General features: G+C 44.2%; 1 protein-coding gene across 1 annotated transcript in view; it reads right to left on the reverse strand.

The window, feature by feature from the left end:
• The window catches only part of LOC126199087 (acetylcholine receptor subunit beta-like 2), a 298,793-nt gene that overhangs the window by 16,070 nt on the left and 263,537 nt on the right, over nucleotides 1–19,186 (reverse strand). Inside the window, exon 11 of the mRNA XM_049935834.1 lies at nucleotides 15,140–15,252. Coding sequence (XP_049791791.1) covers nucleotides 15,140–15,252 — 113 coding nt within the window. The remainder of the gene's footprint in view (nucleotides 1–15,139; nucleotides 15,253–19,186) is intronic.

Here is a 19,186-nt window from a genome sequence, read left to right on the forward strand (position 1 = left end):
GTTACGTGATCTACCCACCTTATCCTCAGCATTCTTCTGTAGCACCACATTTCGAAAGCTTCTATTCTCTTCTTGTCCAAACTAGTTATCGTCCATGTCTCACTTCCATACATGGCTACACTCCATACAAATACTTTCAGAAACGACTTCCTGACACCTAAATCTATACTCGATGTTAACAAATTTCTCTTCTTGAGAAACGCTTTCCTTGCCATTGCCAGTCTACATTTTATATCCTCTCTACTTCGACCATCATCGGTTATTTTACTCCCTAAATAGCAAAACTCCTTTGGTACTTTAAGTGTCTCATTTCCTAATGTAATTCCCTCAGCATCACCTGATTTACTCCGACTATATTCCATTATCCTCGTTTTGCTTTTGTTGATGTTCATCTTATATCCTCCTTTCAAGACACTGTCCATTCCGTTCAACTGCTCTTCCAAGTCCTTTGCTGTCTCTGACAGAATTACAATGTCATCGGCGAACCTCAAAGTTTTTACTTCTTCTCCATGAATTTTAATACCTACTCCGAATTTTTCTTTTGTTTCCTTTACTGCTTGCTCAATATACAGATTGAATAACATCGGGGAGAGGCTACAACCCTGTCTCACTCCTTTCCCAACCACTGCTTCCCTTTCATGCCCCTCGACTCTTATAACTGCCATCTGGTTTCTGTACAAATTGTAAATAGCTTTTCGCTCCCTGTATTTTACCCCTGCCACCTTCAGAATTTGAAAGAGAGTATTCCAGTCAACATTGTCAAAAGCTTTCTCTAAGTCTACAAATGCTAGAAACGTAGGTTTGCCTTTTCTTAATCTTTCTTCCAAGATAAGTCGTAAGGTCAGTATTGCCTCACGTGTTCCAACATTTCTACGGAATCCAAACTGATCTTCCCCGAGGTCGGCTTCTACCAGTTTTTCCATTCGTCTGTAAAGAATTCGCGTTAGTATTTTGCAGCTGTGACTTATTAAACTGATAGTTCGGTAATTTTCACATCTGTCAACACCTGCTTTCTTTGGGATTGGAATTATTATATTCTTCTTGAAGTCTGAGGGTATTTCGCCTGTCTCATACATCGTGCTCACCAGATGGTAGAGTTTTGTCATGACTGGCTCTCCCGAGGCCATCAGTAGTTCTAGTGGAATGTTGTCTACTCCCGGGGCCTTGTTTCGATTCAGGTCTTTCAGTGCTCTGTCAAACTCTTCACGCAGTATTTTATCTCCCATTTCGTCTTCATCTACATCCTCTTCCATTTCCATAATATTGTCCTCAAGTACATCTCCTTTGTATAAACCCTCTATATACTCCTTCCACCTTTCTGCCTTCCCTTCTTTGCTTAGAACTGGGTTGCCATCTGAGCTCTTGATATTCATACAAGTGGTTCCCTTCTCTCCAAGGGTCTCTTTAATTTTCCTGTAGGCAGTATCTATCTTACCCCTAGTGAGACAAGCCTCTACATCCTTACATTTGTCCTCTAGCCATCCCTGCTTAGCCATTTTGCACTTCCTGTCGATTTCATTTTTGAGACGTTTGTATTCCTTTTTGCCTGCTTCATTTACTGCATTTTTATATTTTCTCCTTTCATCAATTAAATTCAATATTTCTTCTGTTACCCAAGGATTTCTATTAGCCCTCGTCTTTTTACCTACTTGATCGTCTGCTGCCTTCACCACTTCATCCCTCAGAGCTACCCATTCTTCTTCTACTGTATTTCTTTCCCCCATTCCTGTCAATTGTTCCCTTATGCTCTCCCTGAAACTCTCTACAACCTCTCGTTCTTTCAGTTTATCCAGGTCCCATCTCCTTAAATTCCCACCTTTTTGCAGTTTCTTCAGTTTCAATCTGCAGTTCATAACCAATAGATTGTGGTCAGAATCCACATCTGCCCCAGGAAATGTCTTACAATTTAAAACCTGGTTCCTAAATCTCTGTCTTACCATTATATAATCTATCTGAAACCTGTCAGTATCTCCTGGCTTCTTCCATGTATACAGCCTCCTTTCATGATTCTTGAACCAAGTGTTAGCTATGATTAAGTTATGCTCTGTGCAAAATTCTACAAGGCGGCTTCCTCTTTCATTCCTTCCCCCCAATCCATACTCACCTACTATGTTTCCTTCTCTCCCTTTCCCTACTGACGAATTCCAGTCACCCATGACTATTAAATTTTCGTCTCCCTTCACTACCTGAATGTCCGCCCCAGTAGCTGAGTGGTCAGCGTGTCGGATTGCCGACCTCTGGGCCCGGGTTCGATTCCCGGCTGGGTCGGAGATTTTCTCCGCTCAGGGACTGGGTGTTGTGTTGTGTTCATCATCATTTCATCCCCATCCGGCGTGCAGGTCGCCCACTGTGGCGCCGAATGTAATGAGACCTGCGATATGGCGGCCGGACCTGCCCCGCGAGGGGCCTCCCGGCCAATGACGCCAAACGCTCATCATCATCATCATCACTACCTGAATAATTTCTTTTATCTCGTCATACATTTCATCTATTTCTTCATCATCTGCAGAGCTAGTTGGCATATAAACTTGTACTACTGTAGTAGGCATGGGCTTTGTGTCTATCTTGGCCACAATAATGCGTTCACTATGCTGTTTGTAGTAGCTAACACGCACTCCTATTTTTTTATTCATTATTAAACCTACTCCTGCATTACCCCTATTTGATTTTGTATTTATAACCCTGTAATCACCTGACCAAAAGTCTTGTTCCTCCTGCCACCGAACTTCACTAATTCCCACTATATCTAACTTTAACCTATCCATTTCCCTTTTCAAATTTTCTAACCTACCTGCCCGATTAAGTGATCTGACATTCCACGCTCCGATCCGTAGAACGCCAGTTTTCTTTCTCCTGATAACGACGTCCTCCTGAGTAGTCCCCGCCCGGAGATCCGAATGGGGGACTATTTTACCTCCGGAATATTTTACTCAAGAGGACGCCATCATCATTTAATCATACAGTAGAGCTGCATGTCCTCGGGAAAAATTACGGCTGTAGTTTCCCCTTGCTTTCAGCCGTTCGCAGTACCAGCACAGCAAGGCCGTTTTGGTTAATGTTACAAGGCCAGATCAGTCAATCATCCAGACTGTTGCCCCTGCAACTACTGAAAAGGCTGCTGCCCCTCTTCAGGAACCACATGTTTGTCTGGCCTCTCAACAGATACCCCTCCGTTGTGGTTGCACCTACGGTACGGCCATCTGTATCGCTGAGGCACGCAAGCCTCCCCACCAACGGCAAGGTCCATGGTTCATGGGGGGGTTGTTCTGTTAAAAATTTTAATTCTGGGTATCTGGTAATAAATGTTGTGTATACTTGTGATCTGTATCCAGTTGTGTTGGTTCCCAGGTTTGTTGCTTGGTAATAACAGAACATGAGGTGTCGATTAACTTCATCTGACCATCTCATCCTCTGTCTTTGTTTTCCTTCTAGGGTGGTTGCAGGAAGCATATCCTGCAAAACACCTCTATTTGGATTTAAATCATTTTCCAGTTGGCTAGCAGTGTCGTTACCATTGTTATTATTATTATTATTATTATTATTATTATTCTGTTTGCTTAAAGCTCGATAGCCTCACTTCTTCAGTTTTACAGTTATAAGAACATATGCCACGTTCCACAGTCTTTATCTCGTTGCCTTCTTGATTTGTTGCTGTTTGCACGTGGATTGCACGCTATCGCTTGCTTATACTTTGAGGTTCCTATACAGATGGCCTGATTGTGCGTAATGGGAGAAATGCGTTTCGTCTTCCTAGCTAAATACCACAATGAACCCATTGTCCGACAGTGTTGGCATCTGCCGGCCGCTGTGGCCGTGCGGTTCTAGGCGCTTCAGTCTGGAACCGCGTGACCGCTACGGTCGCAGGTTCGAATCCTGCCTCGGGAATGGATGTGTGTGATGTCCTTAGGTTAGTTAGGTTTACGTAGTTCTAAGTCTAGGGGACTGATGACCACAGATGTTAAGCCCCATAGTGCTCAGAGCGATTTGAACCATTTTGTTGGCATCTGGTGACTCTTAGGTTACGCTTCACAGCAGCTGGTCGAAATTCATTTTTGTGTAACGGACTGAAGCTGAGTCACCTTCTGGGGAATGCAGGACCCAGAAGATGGCTGTGTGTACGGTAGAGGCAAAGCCCCACATTCACGTCCCCACTAACACACGATCATGCCGCACTCTAATGACGGGGTAATAAATAAAACTGACCAGTAAAATGCAAAGTGTAATGTCTAGTCGTTTAAGAACTGATGAAAGCATTAGATGAGATCAAACTTCACGTACTGAGTATACAGGAGCAATTTCCAGAAATGGGACTTCACGCTCTAACAACGACGTTGAATCAGGGGATTATCTACTAGTTGCTGGATAAAAGCACGGTATTGATAAAGTAAATGCCTAAGTAAATAACGAATAACGTGAGAGAACGCCATACCACTATTCAACACAAAAAAGATGCAGAAATACACACAGGAAAGTTCTGAACGCTAGCAGTATTGGTTCGACACAACGAATACATTTTCGTAACGGACCAATGAAAAATTACCAGTCTGGAATAGCAGAGTAACGGACGGAAGATGGCTCTTCCTACAAGGAGCCTGAGTAGATCACCGGCTTCACGTGATGAACAGGGTTCTAAACCCTCCTGTTTTTCAAAATCAATTAGGTGCGGCAAATGCGAACTGAAAAAACCAGTGAACGCAAAACAAACTTGTATGCCTGTGGCATACGAGAGGACTTTAGAAAGTAAGTTACACTTATCGTCCCACGCTGTGGACCACTGTCACAAGATAGTACACGTTCTGAGCTGCCTGGACACCAAGTTCTGCTGCAGTATATTTAACAGGTGCACCACAGTGTGCAAACAAAGTGGTACGGCAACCAGAAACGTAGTCCAAAGTTGAAAAACGCGGAACAGTACGAGTCTTGCGGGAAAAACTTACGAACTGTATACAGACTCAAGGGTGCAATTCTGGCAGTACATGGACCAAAAGCAATGTTGCATGCACCTGTAGTGAGAAGATGCCAACAGTCTGACTGGCTCACGTTGGTTGGGAAGGAGGGCCACCGACATCGACGTCAGAAGGCAATGTCCACGCAGTTGAGGAACTCATTTCCCACAGTCCCACATTCTCAGAGTATTTTGTCTGCCGGCCACTACGTAGAATCATTAAAAATTTCAGAGAATAATGTTAAGTAACTGAGTATCATAACGTTCATATCACTTACGCGATGGAAGATGCACACGCTAGGAAAGTTGTATGGAAGCAAGAATGTTATGTGTTACATAATTATTGAACTGTCGTTTGGAATGACATCCCATGACAACGATGTGAGCAAGTAATTTACCGACAGCCAATGTAAATATTGTATGGGACTCGATATATATATATATATATATATATATATATATATATATATGTGTGTGTGTGTGTGTGTGTGTGTGTGTGTGTGTGTGTGTGTTTCAGTATTTATTAGAAGATGACTGAGATGGCAAAAATAAAACAAAAAGACATTGCTCAGACTTATTACCGCAATTCTTTGCCGTGGACTCTTTAAGGGAAACTTCCTCGCTTTGCCACGTGAAGAGTCGTTCTGATATAAGGAAGGCGGGAAGATGGAAGTTGAGTCATCTGCTGAGCTGCTAAAAGAACGTACTATATGCAAATGAATCAAAGTTGTTGAAGTAGTTTTTCGGAAAACGGTTTTCTTGGTCCACAGAAAACAAAGCACCACGTATTTCGGATTTAAGTGTTTATTCGCTGTGTAATTGTTCTCAAACGACTGTATGGTATTTAAAATTATTTGAGTATTTCGAACTGTATGTCTCACATCACAGCCTGATGATGAGGTGGTCATATTTATGAAGATACTTCAACACTGCCCGTTATTCCATTTTTCCCCCTTTATTCTTATTTCCCTTCCTCCAGTCCTCATGTGGGCGGGCGGTGAGCTGTCAGCAGATACAATACTCCTCTCTTACGCCAAGAGTGTTTATAAAAAGAGAACAAAAGTGATAGCATAATAAATATATCAGGGCTGATCACACGGTAAGTTAAAAAGATGAATGACAGACAGCTACAAAGACGAAGGACATATAAAATTTAAAAACACAGTTGTAATGAAGGAAAATTCTTCAATTAAAAAACACTGGGGCACTGCATTTTCGCTCAGGATCTGAAAGACCTACACAGGGTGAAAAAGTATTCTGGGTGGAGGGAAAACGTTCCATAGAGGTTCGGCGGCGGGTGGTGAGGGGTGCGTAAGGTGTCTGTTATGTGGGGAAACTATGGAGATGAGAGGAAGGAGGCGAAGCAGATTATGGCAATAGAGATAATGGGAAGGACAGAGGGTAAGGAGGAGTAATGGCGTGTGGGGAGGGTAGTGGGACGACAAGAAAGGGATGCAGGCGAGTGCAGAGGGAAAAGCAGAGAGGAGCACTGATGTGATGTGGCAGGGTTAAAGTTGGTAGGAGGGATAAATATCTGGGCAGATCTGATTCTCTGGGAGAGAGAGTTGGTTGAAGTTACGTTGGGACAGGATATGGATTGTGTGGAGGTGTAGGGATGGAGGGATGTGTTGGTGAAGGTGTGGCAGCACGCCAGTCCTTGTGATCAGAGGGGTGACAATGGGATTATTGGAGATGAGTTTGTGGAGAGTATAGGAGATGTGCAGGTGTTTGATGTAAGTGAAGAGAGGTGGGAATCTGATGAGATGGTAGAGGATCCAGGTGGGGGGGGGGGGGGGGGGGGGAAGGTAAATGAACGCGGAAAGCGAGACGGATGCAATGCATTCGAGGATTTGGAGGGGTTCATAGAACTTTGTTGGTGTGGAGATCCACTCAACTTTGCGTAACAAAGAATGGTTTGGATCAAGGTATTGTAGGTGTGGAGGATAGTGGATGGGTGTAAACCCCAATTTCGGCCTGTTAGTAGTTTTAGTCTATTGTGGGCTTTCTGTTAGATGGTTACTTGGTGGAGGTTCCACGTTACTTGCTGCTGGAGGGTTAATCCGGGATATTTTAGTATGCTAGTTAGCTGGATAGGACAGCTGTAAACGATAAGGTAGACGTCATGGAAGCAGAAGATTCAGGTAGTTCATCCTATAGTTATTGCCCGGGTTTTGGAGAGACCTGTCGTTCAAAGGATTTGCAGTGTATTAAGAGTGCGAATTGTAATTGCTAATCTGAGGAGGAGTCTGAAATTGTCGTCATATTTCTAAATGCGCGTTTCCACATGACTGATAAGCAAATTGTAGGTTGAAAGGGAGACTGGAAAAAGTGGCCCAGTCAATATTCCCACTAGACCGTAACACCAGAAGTGAATTACATCTCGCTTGTTGCTTTCTCGAGGCGCTGCTGATCTGTCGAGCTGTGACAGTTGTTCACTACGTGGCAATAGTATCATTTTCACGAATTAATTTTAATTGATCATAATTCAGAGAATTTGTGCAAAATATTTGTAAATTACATACAGAAACGTTCCTCATAAATCAGCGTATGTATCAATCAATATCTGATCAAAATCCATTCCGCAGTTCATGTGATTTGCCTGCATATAAAGATGGATGCGAGCAAGCGACTTGAGTTTCTATTTGGGTTGGTGCATGAGTTGGTCGCATTTTTCCGTAAGTTTAGTAAACATGATGGATGCAAAGAACAGAGACTCTAGTCTTTGATAATACATTGTCCTTTACTGTTCACAACAGTCTGCCAACGCTGTGATAACTTTTCGATTCTGTGACCGTAGAAACCACGTGGTTTGGAGGCGAAGAACGGGTCGAGTCACGTATATAGCGGTTTTCGATCTAGAAAGGAAGTTCATTGAAGGTCATTCGATAGAGAGAGGAAAAGGTAAAATCTGAGGGCACAAGATCAGGAGAATGAGGTAGGTGCGGAATGATTTGTTAGTCTAGCAGAATACAGGCTGGCGTTATCGTGGAGTAGCATCACTTCACGCAGCCTTCCTGGTCGTTGTTCTTGGACTGCGTCTACAAGACGTCTCAGATGTTGACAATAAATGTCAATGATGATTGCACCTCAGGGAAGCAATTCATAGTACACCACGTCATTGCTATTCCATCAGATGCGTAAAATTATTATTTGTGGGTGTGTGGAGGTCTTTGTACAAGGAGTTGCTGCTTTGTTTGAGTTCAACAGTTCCTTCCTTCTAAAGTCCTAAAGAGTCGACTGCACACCGACCAACGCAGCGCCGCAAAACGACATCAAGAAGGCGGTGACCCGCGCGCCAATGGAGAGAGCGAGCAAGGCCACACCTCCAGGAAGGCAGAGTCCAGTGCTCCCTGTCAACACTGATTTAACCAGCCGCTCATCACTGGTCGGCCCCATTTCGGTTGCAGACCTCGAGAGCCTCCGTTCTGCGAGTAGTAATAGTGTATAAAAGTACCTGCAAGTAGGGGGCACAGGAAGCCAGTTCATAAAGAGAGAGGTAAAATGTTCAACTAATTTTCAAGTTTGATGTGCAGATCATTTTGGATTCCTGCCACCGGCCATCGCCTTTTCTCTCCTTCTTTGTTAGCATCTGTGCGGACTCCCACAGTAGCTGACACATTTGACAATGAGGATAACAGAACCGATGGTCTTTGCCGCTCCGTCACTGTGCATCACTAAATTTCTCTCTTTTCTTTCAGAGGCGCATTGCTACTAATTCTGATCTTTCTTCTACTTATAATTTGTTGCGGCGCTTCTCTCATTAGAATCGCCTCCAACCTGCTTCCTACATCACCTGTGCCTACGTTTCTTGTGCCTTTGATCTAACGCAGTTTCACAACCACTAAATGTTGCAGCTGATGACAGCAGTCCAGCAGCTTAGTGATGCAAAAGCCACTGCTGCATCAACTCCGTCAAAACAGCCAGCCACAACCGTGGCACTACCTCTGTGCATTCCACCATTCTGGGCTTTGAACATCACGAGGAATGTAATTAGTACTAGGGTCAGTTTAACGCTCACCCACAGAGAATACTCTACTGCATTGGCTTCTTACTTAGCTTCCATTTATCGCGAATCTCTTGCCCAACGTAAACTCCCGAGCGACTGGAAAAAAGCGCAGGTGACGCCTGTATATAAGAAGGGTAGAAGAACGGATCCTCAAAATTACAGACCAATATCCTTAACATCGGTTTCTTGCAGGATTCTCGAACATATTCTCAGTTCGAATATCATGAATTTCCTTGAGACAGAGAAGTTACTGTCCATGCATCAGCATGGCTTTAGAAAGCATCGGTCCTGCGAAACGCAACTCGCCCTTTTTTCGCATGATATCTTGCGAACCATGGATGAAGGGTATCAGACGGATGCCATATTCCTTGACTTCCGGAAAGCGTTTGACTCGGTGCCCCACTGCAGATTCCTAACTAAGGTACGAGCATATGGGATTGGTTCCCAAGTATGTGAGTGGCTCGAAGACTTCTTAAGTAATAGAACCCACTTCATTGTCCTTGATGGTCAGTGTTCATCGGAGGTGAGGGTATCATCTGGAGTGCCCCAGGGAAGTGTGGTAGATACGCTGTTGTTTTCTATCTACATAAATGATCTTTTGGATAGGGTGGATAGTAATGTGCGGCTGTTTGCTGATGATGCTGTGGTGTACGGGAAGGTGTCGTCGTTGAGTGACTGTAGCAGGATACATGATGACTTGGACAGGATTTGTGATTGGTGTAAAGAATGGCAAATGTAAATTAATGCATATGTAAATTAATGCAGATGAATAGGAAAAAGAATCCTGTAATGTTTGAATATTCCATTAGTAGTGTAGCGCTTGACACAGTCACGTCGATTAAATATTTGGGCGTAACATTGCAGAGCGATATGAAGCGGGACAAGCATGTAATGGCAGTTGTGGAGAAGGCGGATAGTCGTCTTCGGTTCATTGGTAGAATTTCGGGAAGATGTGGTTCATCTGTAAAGGAGACCGCTTATAAAACACTAATACGACCTATTCTTGAGTACTGCTCGAGCGTTTTGGATCCCTATCAGGTCGGATTGAGGGAAGACATAGAAGCAATTCAGAGGCGGGCTGCTAGATTTGTTACTGGTAGGTTTGATCATCACGCGAGTGTTACGGAAATGCCGGCCGGTGTGGCCGTGCGGTTAAAGGCGCTTCAGTCTGGAACCGCGTGACCGCTACGGTCGCAGGTTCGAATCCTGCCTCGGGCATGGATGTGTGTGATGTCCTTAGGTTAGTTAGGTTTAATTAGTTCTAAGTTCTAGGCGACTGATGACCTCAGAAGTTAAGTCGCATAGTGCTCAGAGCCATTTGAACCATTTGTTACGGAAATGCTTCAGGAACTCGGGTGGGAGTCTCTAGAGGAAAGGAGGCGTTCTTTACGTGAATCGCTATTGAGGAAATTTAGAGAACCAGCATTTGAGGCTGACTGCAGTACAGTTTTACTGCCGCTAACTTATATTTCGCGGAAAAACCACAAAGATAAGATAAGAGAGATTAGGGCTCGTACAGAGGGATATAGGCAGTCATTTTTCCCTCGTTCTGTTTGGAAGTGGAACAGGGAGAGAAGATGCTAGTTGTGGTACGAGGTACCCTCCGCCACGCACCGTATGGTGGATTGCGGAGTATGTATGTAGATGCAGATGTAGATGTGGATCACGTGCAAGGTACTGGGAAACTTTCTCATTTCTTGTCAATGACCGGCGCAGGAGTTTATCGCCTCACTCAGAAGTTATTCCCGACTAGTAGGCCGAAGTTCCTAGTTCTTGAAGATTTGGTTTCCACCCTTACTATAAGTATTATGAGGATCAGGTACATGTTGCTGCAGCTCGTTATAAGTTCTTTCGCTTGCAGAAAATGCCAGAACAGACATACTGTCAGTGGGTCACTGAACTTCAGGGTTCGACAAGGTAGTGTCGTTTTCAGTGTAGCTGTAGACAGTACTAGAATGACACAATGATTCGTGATGCAATTACAAACAAAGTGCCAGACAGTAGGATTCGCGAACAAAATCTCAAACATTCTGATGCTACTTTGAAACAAGTGTTACAAATTATTGATAATCAGGACTCGCGTGATAATGTCGTGGAAAACTTTGAGTCAGATCCAGTTTTCAGTGTCATGCAAAGTGACAAACAGCTGTGTCCCTGCAACCGACCGCCACGCGCAAACAGACCACTGCACTGTGGACGAAGTAAGAAAGTGGCAATGCGTGTGTCTGCTGTGAAGTCATGTCCTCGCTGCTTTTCCGCGCGCAAACGACAATATTACCCTTCGCTGATCGCATCCTGCTTTGCTTGCGGAAGACCACATCACTTACAGTCTGTGGGGTTGCCACAGAAAGAGAACTCTACCCATGTTCGCTTTCATAAGCACAAAGCATCTTTTCAAACAGTGCATGTAGTTTCTTCTAAACCTGCTACCAGCGCTAGTAACGACCAAATTCAAGATGTGCCTTCACCCTGTCCGAGTGCTGTGTAACGATTGCCAATCAAACTGTTTGTGAACAATGTGCAACCCAAGTTTCTTCGCGTGCATCCTGTCCCTCGTGCACTTCGAGACAAAGTTACAAGTGAACTTAAGGAATGGCAAGACAGTGGTGTTATCGCTCCTATACAGGCTAGTCAGTGTGCTTCTCCATAAGTGACTTCGTCTTTGTGTCGATTTTAAATCCACTGTGAATCCGTAATCAACAATTGATGCTTATCCGTCGCCTAGCGCTGAGTAATTACTGGACAGGCTTGGTGCAGGCCGCTATTTTTCAAAAATTGACTTACTCGATGCCTATTTGCAAAACCCGCTAGAAGAGTAGTTTCAGAAAGTCTTTGCTGTCAACACAGATTTATGGTTGTTCAAATTTCTGCGCTTACCCTTTGTCAGCACTTCCACGCCTGCCATATTCCAACACTACTGAGAATAGTTTACTGCAAAAGTTCCACTCTGTTCAAATTACATGGACGACAATGTGGTGTCGCGATGTACACCGAAGGAACAGTACTTTCAGCTGTAAGTTCGAAGTGTCGCCTGGACAAACGTGCCTTTTTTCAGACTGAAATTCAGTACTTACTCTGTGTTGTTAACAGCCAAGGTGTTTATCCCGTTCATTCACAATTGCTGGCCATCTGGGACTTACCTGCCCCGCGGAACGTGACGGAATTGTAGTCAGTTTTCGGGAACATGACATATTATATCCGGTTTATACCTAACGCAGCCAAGATCGCGGCTCTGTCTTTTAGGGCGGCAGAATGTGCCTCTTGTTTGTCCAAAGAGTGTCAGTATGCATTCCTGAAACTTAAAAATGCCTTGTTGAGTGACAGACGCCTTGCTTATTTCGATCCCGCTAAGCCTGTGGTTGTCGCAATGGACGCTTCTTCGTACGGAATTGGAGCTCTGCTCTTGCACAGATTTGGTTCACATGACAGGCCGACTGCTTTCGCCTCCAACATAATTAGCAAGACTCAAAGCAACTATTCGCAAGACGAAAAGGAAGCGCTGGCGTGACAAAGTTTTACCGTTATCTGCTTTACCTAGCCACTTCAGTCTTTGTTTCATCCGTCCAAACCTCTGCCGCCACGCACGGCACCGAAGCTGCAACGTTGGGCTCTGTTATTGCCACAATATCAGTACGAAATATTGTACCGGTCACGTCGAAGCATGCAAATGCTGACGCCCTGTCTTGCCTTCCTGTTGGTTCTGATTCTGAATTCGATGCTGCCGCCGCTTCTTGTTGTCAGATCGATGCGCAGGACACTGAACTTTTAGAGACTTTTCCACTGAACTACACGAAAATTGCTCAGGCCACAGAAGCAGACAGTGCCTTGAATCTTTCGTTACGCTACGTTCGTACTGCTTGGCTTCATTCAGTGAAACACATTCATAATTCTTTTGTGCTCCGATATCTATTCGTCGGCATAGCCTCTCCGTCCACTACGGGGTGATTTTATTGCAGAATGACTCTGGAAAAGCAGATGTGCTTATTCCTAAAGTGTTCTGAAAGATTTGTTGCAGTTGCTCCACGCAAAAAAACAGTTGACGCGTCGGCACTGTATTTGGCTGATCATGGACGCCCATATTGAACAGATGACATCTCAACGTCACGCTTGTGCTGAAAATCGGTCCCGCCACAAACGTTTTCATCTTGGCCAAAGTCTCAATCGCCATGGCAACAAATGCTTATTGACTTTGCTGAATGAAACGCATTGGAGAAAGCTAATGAAACTCAGAATGGATCCTTCCAAATAGTCGCTCACGTTAGCACGCTGTTTCGGGATTCAGGGAACTGCGCTGGCCGCGGAGCGAATCCACTCAGCCGATTAACGACGAAGGTCAGTGCGGCGGACAGCCTGGATGTAATGTTTAGGTGGTTTTCCCCATCCAACTATTTGAATACTGGGCTGGTACCGACATCTCACCTGAGTTACAAGACTGGCAAACATTTCGAAAACGTCCCCACCCTATAACATGGATAATAGTACATGCAATCAGATAGGGTACACTTGGTACCACAGGGAACAGGTGGGAGTGGTGGCGAGAGAAATGGCATCACGCCACCCTATACCACTAGCACTGCGAAAACCAAATTAAAGTATGATACGAGATTTAGACTAGGAGAAAGAAAAAGAGAAGAAAATGCAAAATGTGCTGTTGTTGACGTACTCGACACGAAACTTTCCCAAGATAGCAACAAGCAACGCTACACAATGATAAGAGAGCCCCAGCAGCAGAACCAGTCAGAAGTAATGGAAGAAATGACTGTACGTTACAGATGTGTGCAGTCAGACACCTTTGTTATAGGAATTTATAGAGAAGCATTTGTATATGGATACGTACTCTCGACCGGTTTCGGTTATTTCAACCAGCAGCAGGTACAAAAATTATAACATCTTTTGGTTTAAAAATGCATTATCTCAGGCCTGAGATGGCTGTTAACTGTCAGGAGTGTATGTGTAACTTACCTAAGTTTTTCAAGACAATGTCTAAATCTGCTTATGTTGTATTCCACTTTTTGTTACTGTTACTGTTGGCATAAAAAGTGTCTACTATGATAAATGTGCATTTTTTAAACCAACAGATGTTATAATTTTTCTTCAAGTTGATGATGGGTGAAATAACCGAAAGCGGCCAAGAATAAATATAGTATATGCAGCTGAAGCTTTTCTATAAATATCTCACAGTTACAGCTAATTAATTTTTAACATTCTAGAAAGACCAAGAGCAGAATGTGGCAGAAAGTTTTCGCCAAGAATCACAACGCTTTATTTCAGATGCGATAGAGATTCCGACGATAGGAATTAAATTCTGTTCAAGACCATATGAGGGAAAAGTATGTATTCCTGGTTTCAACTTCCAAGAGACACATTATTTACAAATAGCACAAAACATAAATGCGTTATCAACTCCTGGATCAAGTAAACCACAGTCTGCTTGTCAGACGATTTCAGGATCTGCACTTCGTCGACGTAAGGATGTTGTGGTTCAAATGGCTCTGAGCACTATGGGACTCAACTGCTGCGGTCATAAGTCCCCTAGAACTTAGAACTACTTAAACCTAACTAACCTAAGGACATCACACACATCCATGCCCGAGGCAGATTCGAACCCTGCGACCGTAGCGGTCGTGCGGTCCAGACTGTAGCGCCTTTAACGCTCGGCCACTCCGGCGGCTTAAGGATGTTGTGATTTCTGCTCTTAACAAATGCACTTGTTTACACAACGGATCACTAGACTGATCATAACATTTCTAACATGATACTTTGGAACGAGTCTATTATGAACAATGAAAGAGCAGAATGTGTGGGTAAGTCGGAGGAGGTAAGAAGGCCCTGAGGGAGGTGTGTACTTCTCACTTAGGGCTCGGAACACAGTTAGTTCATTGGACAGTTGAACGTCGCTGTGCACCGTAAGTGTCAAGAACACGAGTGTGTGGCTGTAGCAGAGTTCAAGAAACCGAGAAACAGTGTCTCTGTCTCGTGCAGTGGACGATTTTCTCCTAAAAAACGGTCATACGACCCCTTAATCTGCACAAAACAGTTGTCTTAATTTTAAATTACTCGTAGTTGTACATTAATTTTGTGTTTCAAACTCAGGTAAACACACGTATGAATGTTAGCTGGGGTACACTATATTCTGATGCAGTTATTTGTCTCTATCGTTCACACGAACTGACGTCAGGGTCAGGTACCTCATTGTCCTTGTCGGCGTCTTTGATGTGCTGGGCGATGAACCGCACACCCTCCAGGGCGGAGAGGATGTCCGGTGACAGGTTGCGAGGCAGCGTGTTGTCCGAATCCGTCACTGCAACAGAGGCGAGGGAAAGAAAGCTACAGAAGGCATTCCACTATGAACGCTACCGACAGCTATATGACACGAGAATTCGGCGAACTGGAAAAAACGCTGCTTTTTACAAGTGCAACGAATGATCGCATATTTAGAAGAGTGTTGGGTTGAAATGTTCCATGTACCGATCTCACATAACAGGCTGTTTCGCCTTTATTCACATGACTTACTGTGACTAACTTTTCTGTTTACAGGTACTTCATTTTCACTTAAATTAAGTAAATGCCATAAAAAACTGGAACAATATTTTCTTAATGGAGTAACCACCTACAAACAATTTTCTAATTTTCTCCTTCGTAGAGAGCATTAGTTTTGTCGATGAAGGTTTTCGTGGTGTGTAAGTGCTGCATAACGTGACAGTGTAAGCACGACGTTTCGAAAACGCTGTCCTCTCTTCCAATCTTCTGGCAAAGTGCCGGCGTCACATAGTAATGCAGATGTCGGTAGCGATCTCGCAACGAAAACTGAACAAACAGTTCGGCAGCAGTTCCGTACATTGTTTAAATAGCTGGCGCCATCCACCGCTGTCCTTCGCGATGCTGGCTGCTGCCCGTCTCTTGTTATGGTCGCAAAGACTGCTTGCTAACCTGTCCTGAGAGCAAAACTATTATCTCAATTAATAACATTCATCGACATTCGTGTCTCTGTTGCCTCCAATAAATCGTGCTCACTCTCTGAACTTACGCAGCAAAAAACCGATGGAGATCTTAAAGCACTGGTTTTGTCTTAAATTCCTATTTACAGGTGATAATTGACAGTTTTTGCTATGTCTTTTTAATGCATTGCAACATCGTATGTGCCTCAGCTAGGAACCGGTGATTTGAAATACTACCGTTTTTGTCTCAGTTAGGCACTATGTTATTAGGCTTTCCTTCTGGCGGGGGGGGGGGGGGGGGGGGGGGGGGGGACGTCATCAGCGTTCGGACTTGTTTGATGCAGCCTGTCATGACTTCCTCTCTCTTGTGCCAACCTTAGCAACTCTCTCTCTCTCTCTCTCTTTACATCACGTTCTCTTGCTTTTCCCTCTTCTTATCCCCCTCACCCTTCTCTCTGTTCGTCTGCTCCTCTTCCCTATCCCTGTCTGTGCAGTCCTAACATATCGACTGCGCACAGACCATAGCAACGCCACGAGATGGCATCAAAAATGCGTTAACCTGCGCGTCAATGGAATAATGATGTTTGGTTTGTGGGGCGCTCAACTGTGCGGTTATTAGCGCCTGTACAAATTCCCAATTTTTTGCTCAGTTCAGTCTCGCCACTTTCATGAATGATGATGAAGTAATGGGGACAACACAAACACAAACACAACGTCATCTCGAGACAGGTGAAAATTCCTGACCTCGCTGGGAATCGAACCCGGGACCGCGTGCTCGGGAAACGAGAACGCAACCACGAGACCACGAGCTGCGGACCCTCTGGACTGAGCTGGCAGCGCCACACCTCCAGGAAGACGGAATTCAGCGCCCCCTGTCAAAGCTGATTTAACCAGCCGCCTATCGCTGGTCGGCCAAGTTCGGTCGCAGACTTCGAGAGCATCCATACTGAGTTATAGGAAGACGATACATATCTTGCGTTTTGCGATTAGTAATAGTGTATAAAACTACTTGCATTTAGGAGGCACAGGAAGCAGCTTCAAGCCACTTCATAATGAGAAGTTATGTTTCTTTCCTTTTTAGAAATAAAATACCCTAATAATTTGGCACTCTTCTGTAGAGATCATTTTGGATTCCTGCCACAGGCCATCCTTTCTTGTGGTAGTGTTGACTACCTCAGTGCCGGCCGAAGTGGCCGTGCGGTTAAAGGCGCTGCAGTCTGGAACCGCAAGACCGCTACGGTTGCAGGTTCGAATCCTGCCTCGGGCATGGATGTTTGTGATGTCCTTAGGTTAGTTAGGTTTAACTAGTTCTAAGTTCTAGGGGACTAATGACCTCAGCAGTTGAGTCCCATAGTGCTCAGAACCATTTGAACCATTTGAACTACCTCAGTAGCCGTCACTGTCTCTCCTTCACCCCTCTCTCTGCTCGTCTGCTTCTCTTCTCTTTTATCTATCCTTCTCTTTGTCCATCTCCACTAACCCTGTATCTGTCTCCATCTCCTTCTTCCTCTTCTCTCGATGTGCATCTAAATGGTTCATATGGCTCTGAGCACTATGGGACTTGACTTCTGAGGTCATCAGTCCCCTAGACCTTAGAACTACTTAAACCTAACTAACCTAAGGATATCACAAACATCCATGCCCGGGGCAGGATTCGAACCTGCGACGTAGCGGTCGCGCGGTTCCAGACTGTAGCGCCTAGAACCGCTCGACCACCCCGGCCTGCGATGTCCATCTCCTCCTCCCGCTTATCTGTCTCCATTTCCTGCTTCCAACCCTCTGCATGTCATCTCCTCTACCCCTTCTCTATCCATTACCCCATCACCACTTTATCATCCCTATCCCAACAGAAACTTGGTGTTTCTCTGCCCACGGTATTTCTTTCCACATAGTAACATGTGTAACAAGCTGGACTGACGTCGGTTGGCGAGATTAGGAGGAGCTTTCTATCTTATCTACTTCACACGTATTTCTGCACATATCTCACCTGCATCTCTAGAGAATTCCTTCAGTTTCGTTTTGACGCATATCGACGTTTATGACGACATATTTTCTGAACTGTGTGTCGTACAATGATATAATTTTGCAGGAACATTCAGTGGTATAAGTGAATAATGTCTACTAAAATACGTTGAGAATGTACTTAGTGTAGCAGTATAGAATCAATAAATTAAATGCATCATCCCTGATGTGGCAGTTTTACTGAACGAACAGCGAAAATATAGTAAGCGGTAAACGTTTCCACTCCCATCATTTTGTGTGCGACGTCACCGAGAAAACGTCTCGTGAAGATTTGAAATTATGAGCAAAATCTGTTGCAAGTCACTAAGTGCTCTCATTGTCAAACACTGGAAGAATAACGTCCGGATATTGATGTACCATGTGCTACATTACCTCTCCAACCCCAGGTAGATGGTTCTTATCGCCACAGTGGTTCTTTCCAGGCAGTAAGTGATATGTGTACAAGTTTGGTTGGAATCAAATGGCTCTGAGCACTATGCGACTTAACTTCTGAGGTCATCAGTCGCCTAGAACTCAGAACTGATTAAACCTAACTAACCTCAGGACATCACACACATCCATGCCCGAGGCAGGATTGGAACCTGCGACCGTAGCGGTCGCTCGGCTCCAGACTGTAGCGCCTAGAACCGCACGGCCTTGGTTGGAATCGATGGAGTGGTTAATCAGAGATGTGAAACATACATACATACATTTTTATAACGTATTCAGATTAAGGCTTGTGTTGCATTCCAGTAGACTTCATTTAGCAAGGTCCTCTTTGTATGTAGCAGTCTCCTTCTTATGATACGTCTGTAATGTGCCAAGGTAGTAGAATTCCTGCACTTCGTGGTCAAAAATTTTTATGTTAAGTTTATTGCTCAATACTGTTACTCCTCATTACTTCTGTCTATCTTTGATTTACGCCAAATCTACATTCTATGCTCACTAGATTGTTCATTGCCATCAACGGGTCCCTCAATTGAAGACATCGGCTGTAAGCAATGTTAAACATTATTTTGACTGTTTCGAGAAATCGCGCAATAAAGTTTCTGTAAATTCCCATACACAAGATATTGCATGTGCATCCAGTATTAACTTTATACCTATGTAAGTCATTATTTTCACATATATCTACCGCAGCGACGTATTTTTAAAATAGTAAATTCTACCCACAATTCTATTTTTAAAATTTTGTCAGTGGGCGCTTAACATTGTTTACTTGCAAATTGAGTGCAGTTAATATCAGTTACAATTGTCTTCTCACTGTTTACTTGCTGGCCAAGTCTACGAAAAATT

This window comes from Schistocerca nitens, chromosome 8, assembly GCF_023898315.1.
Source record: "Schistocerca nitens isolate TAMUIC-IGC-003100 chromosome 8, iqSchNite1.1, whole genome shotgun sequence".
In the NCBI taxonomy this organism is placed as follows: domain Eukaryota; kingdom Metazoa; phylum Arthropoda; class Insecta; order Orthoptera; family Acrididae; genus Schistocerca; species Schistocerca nitens.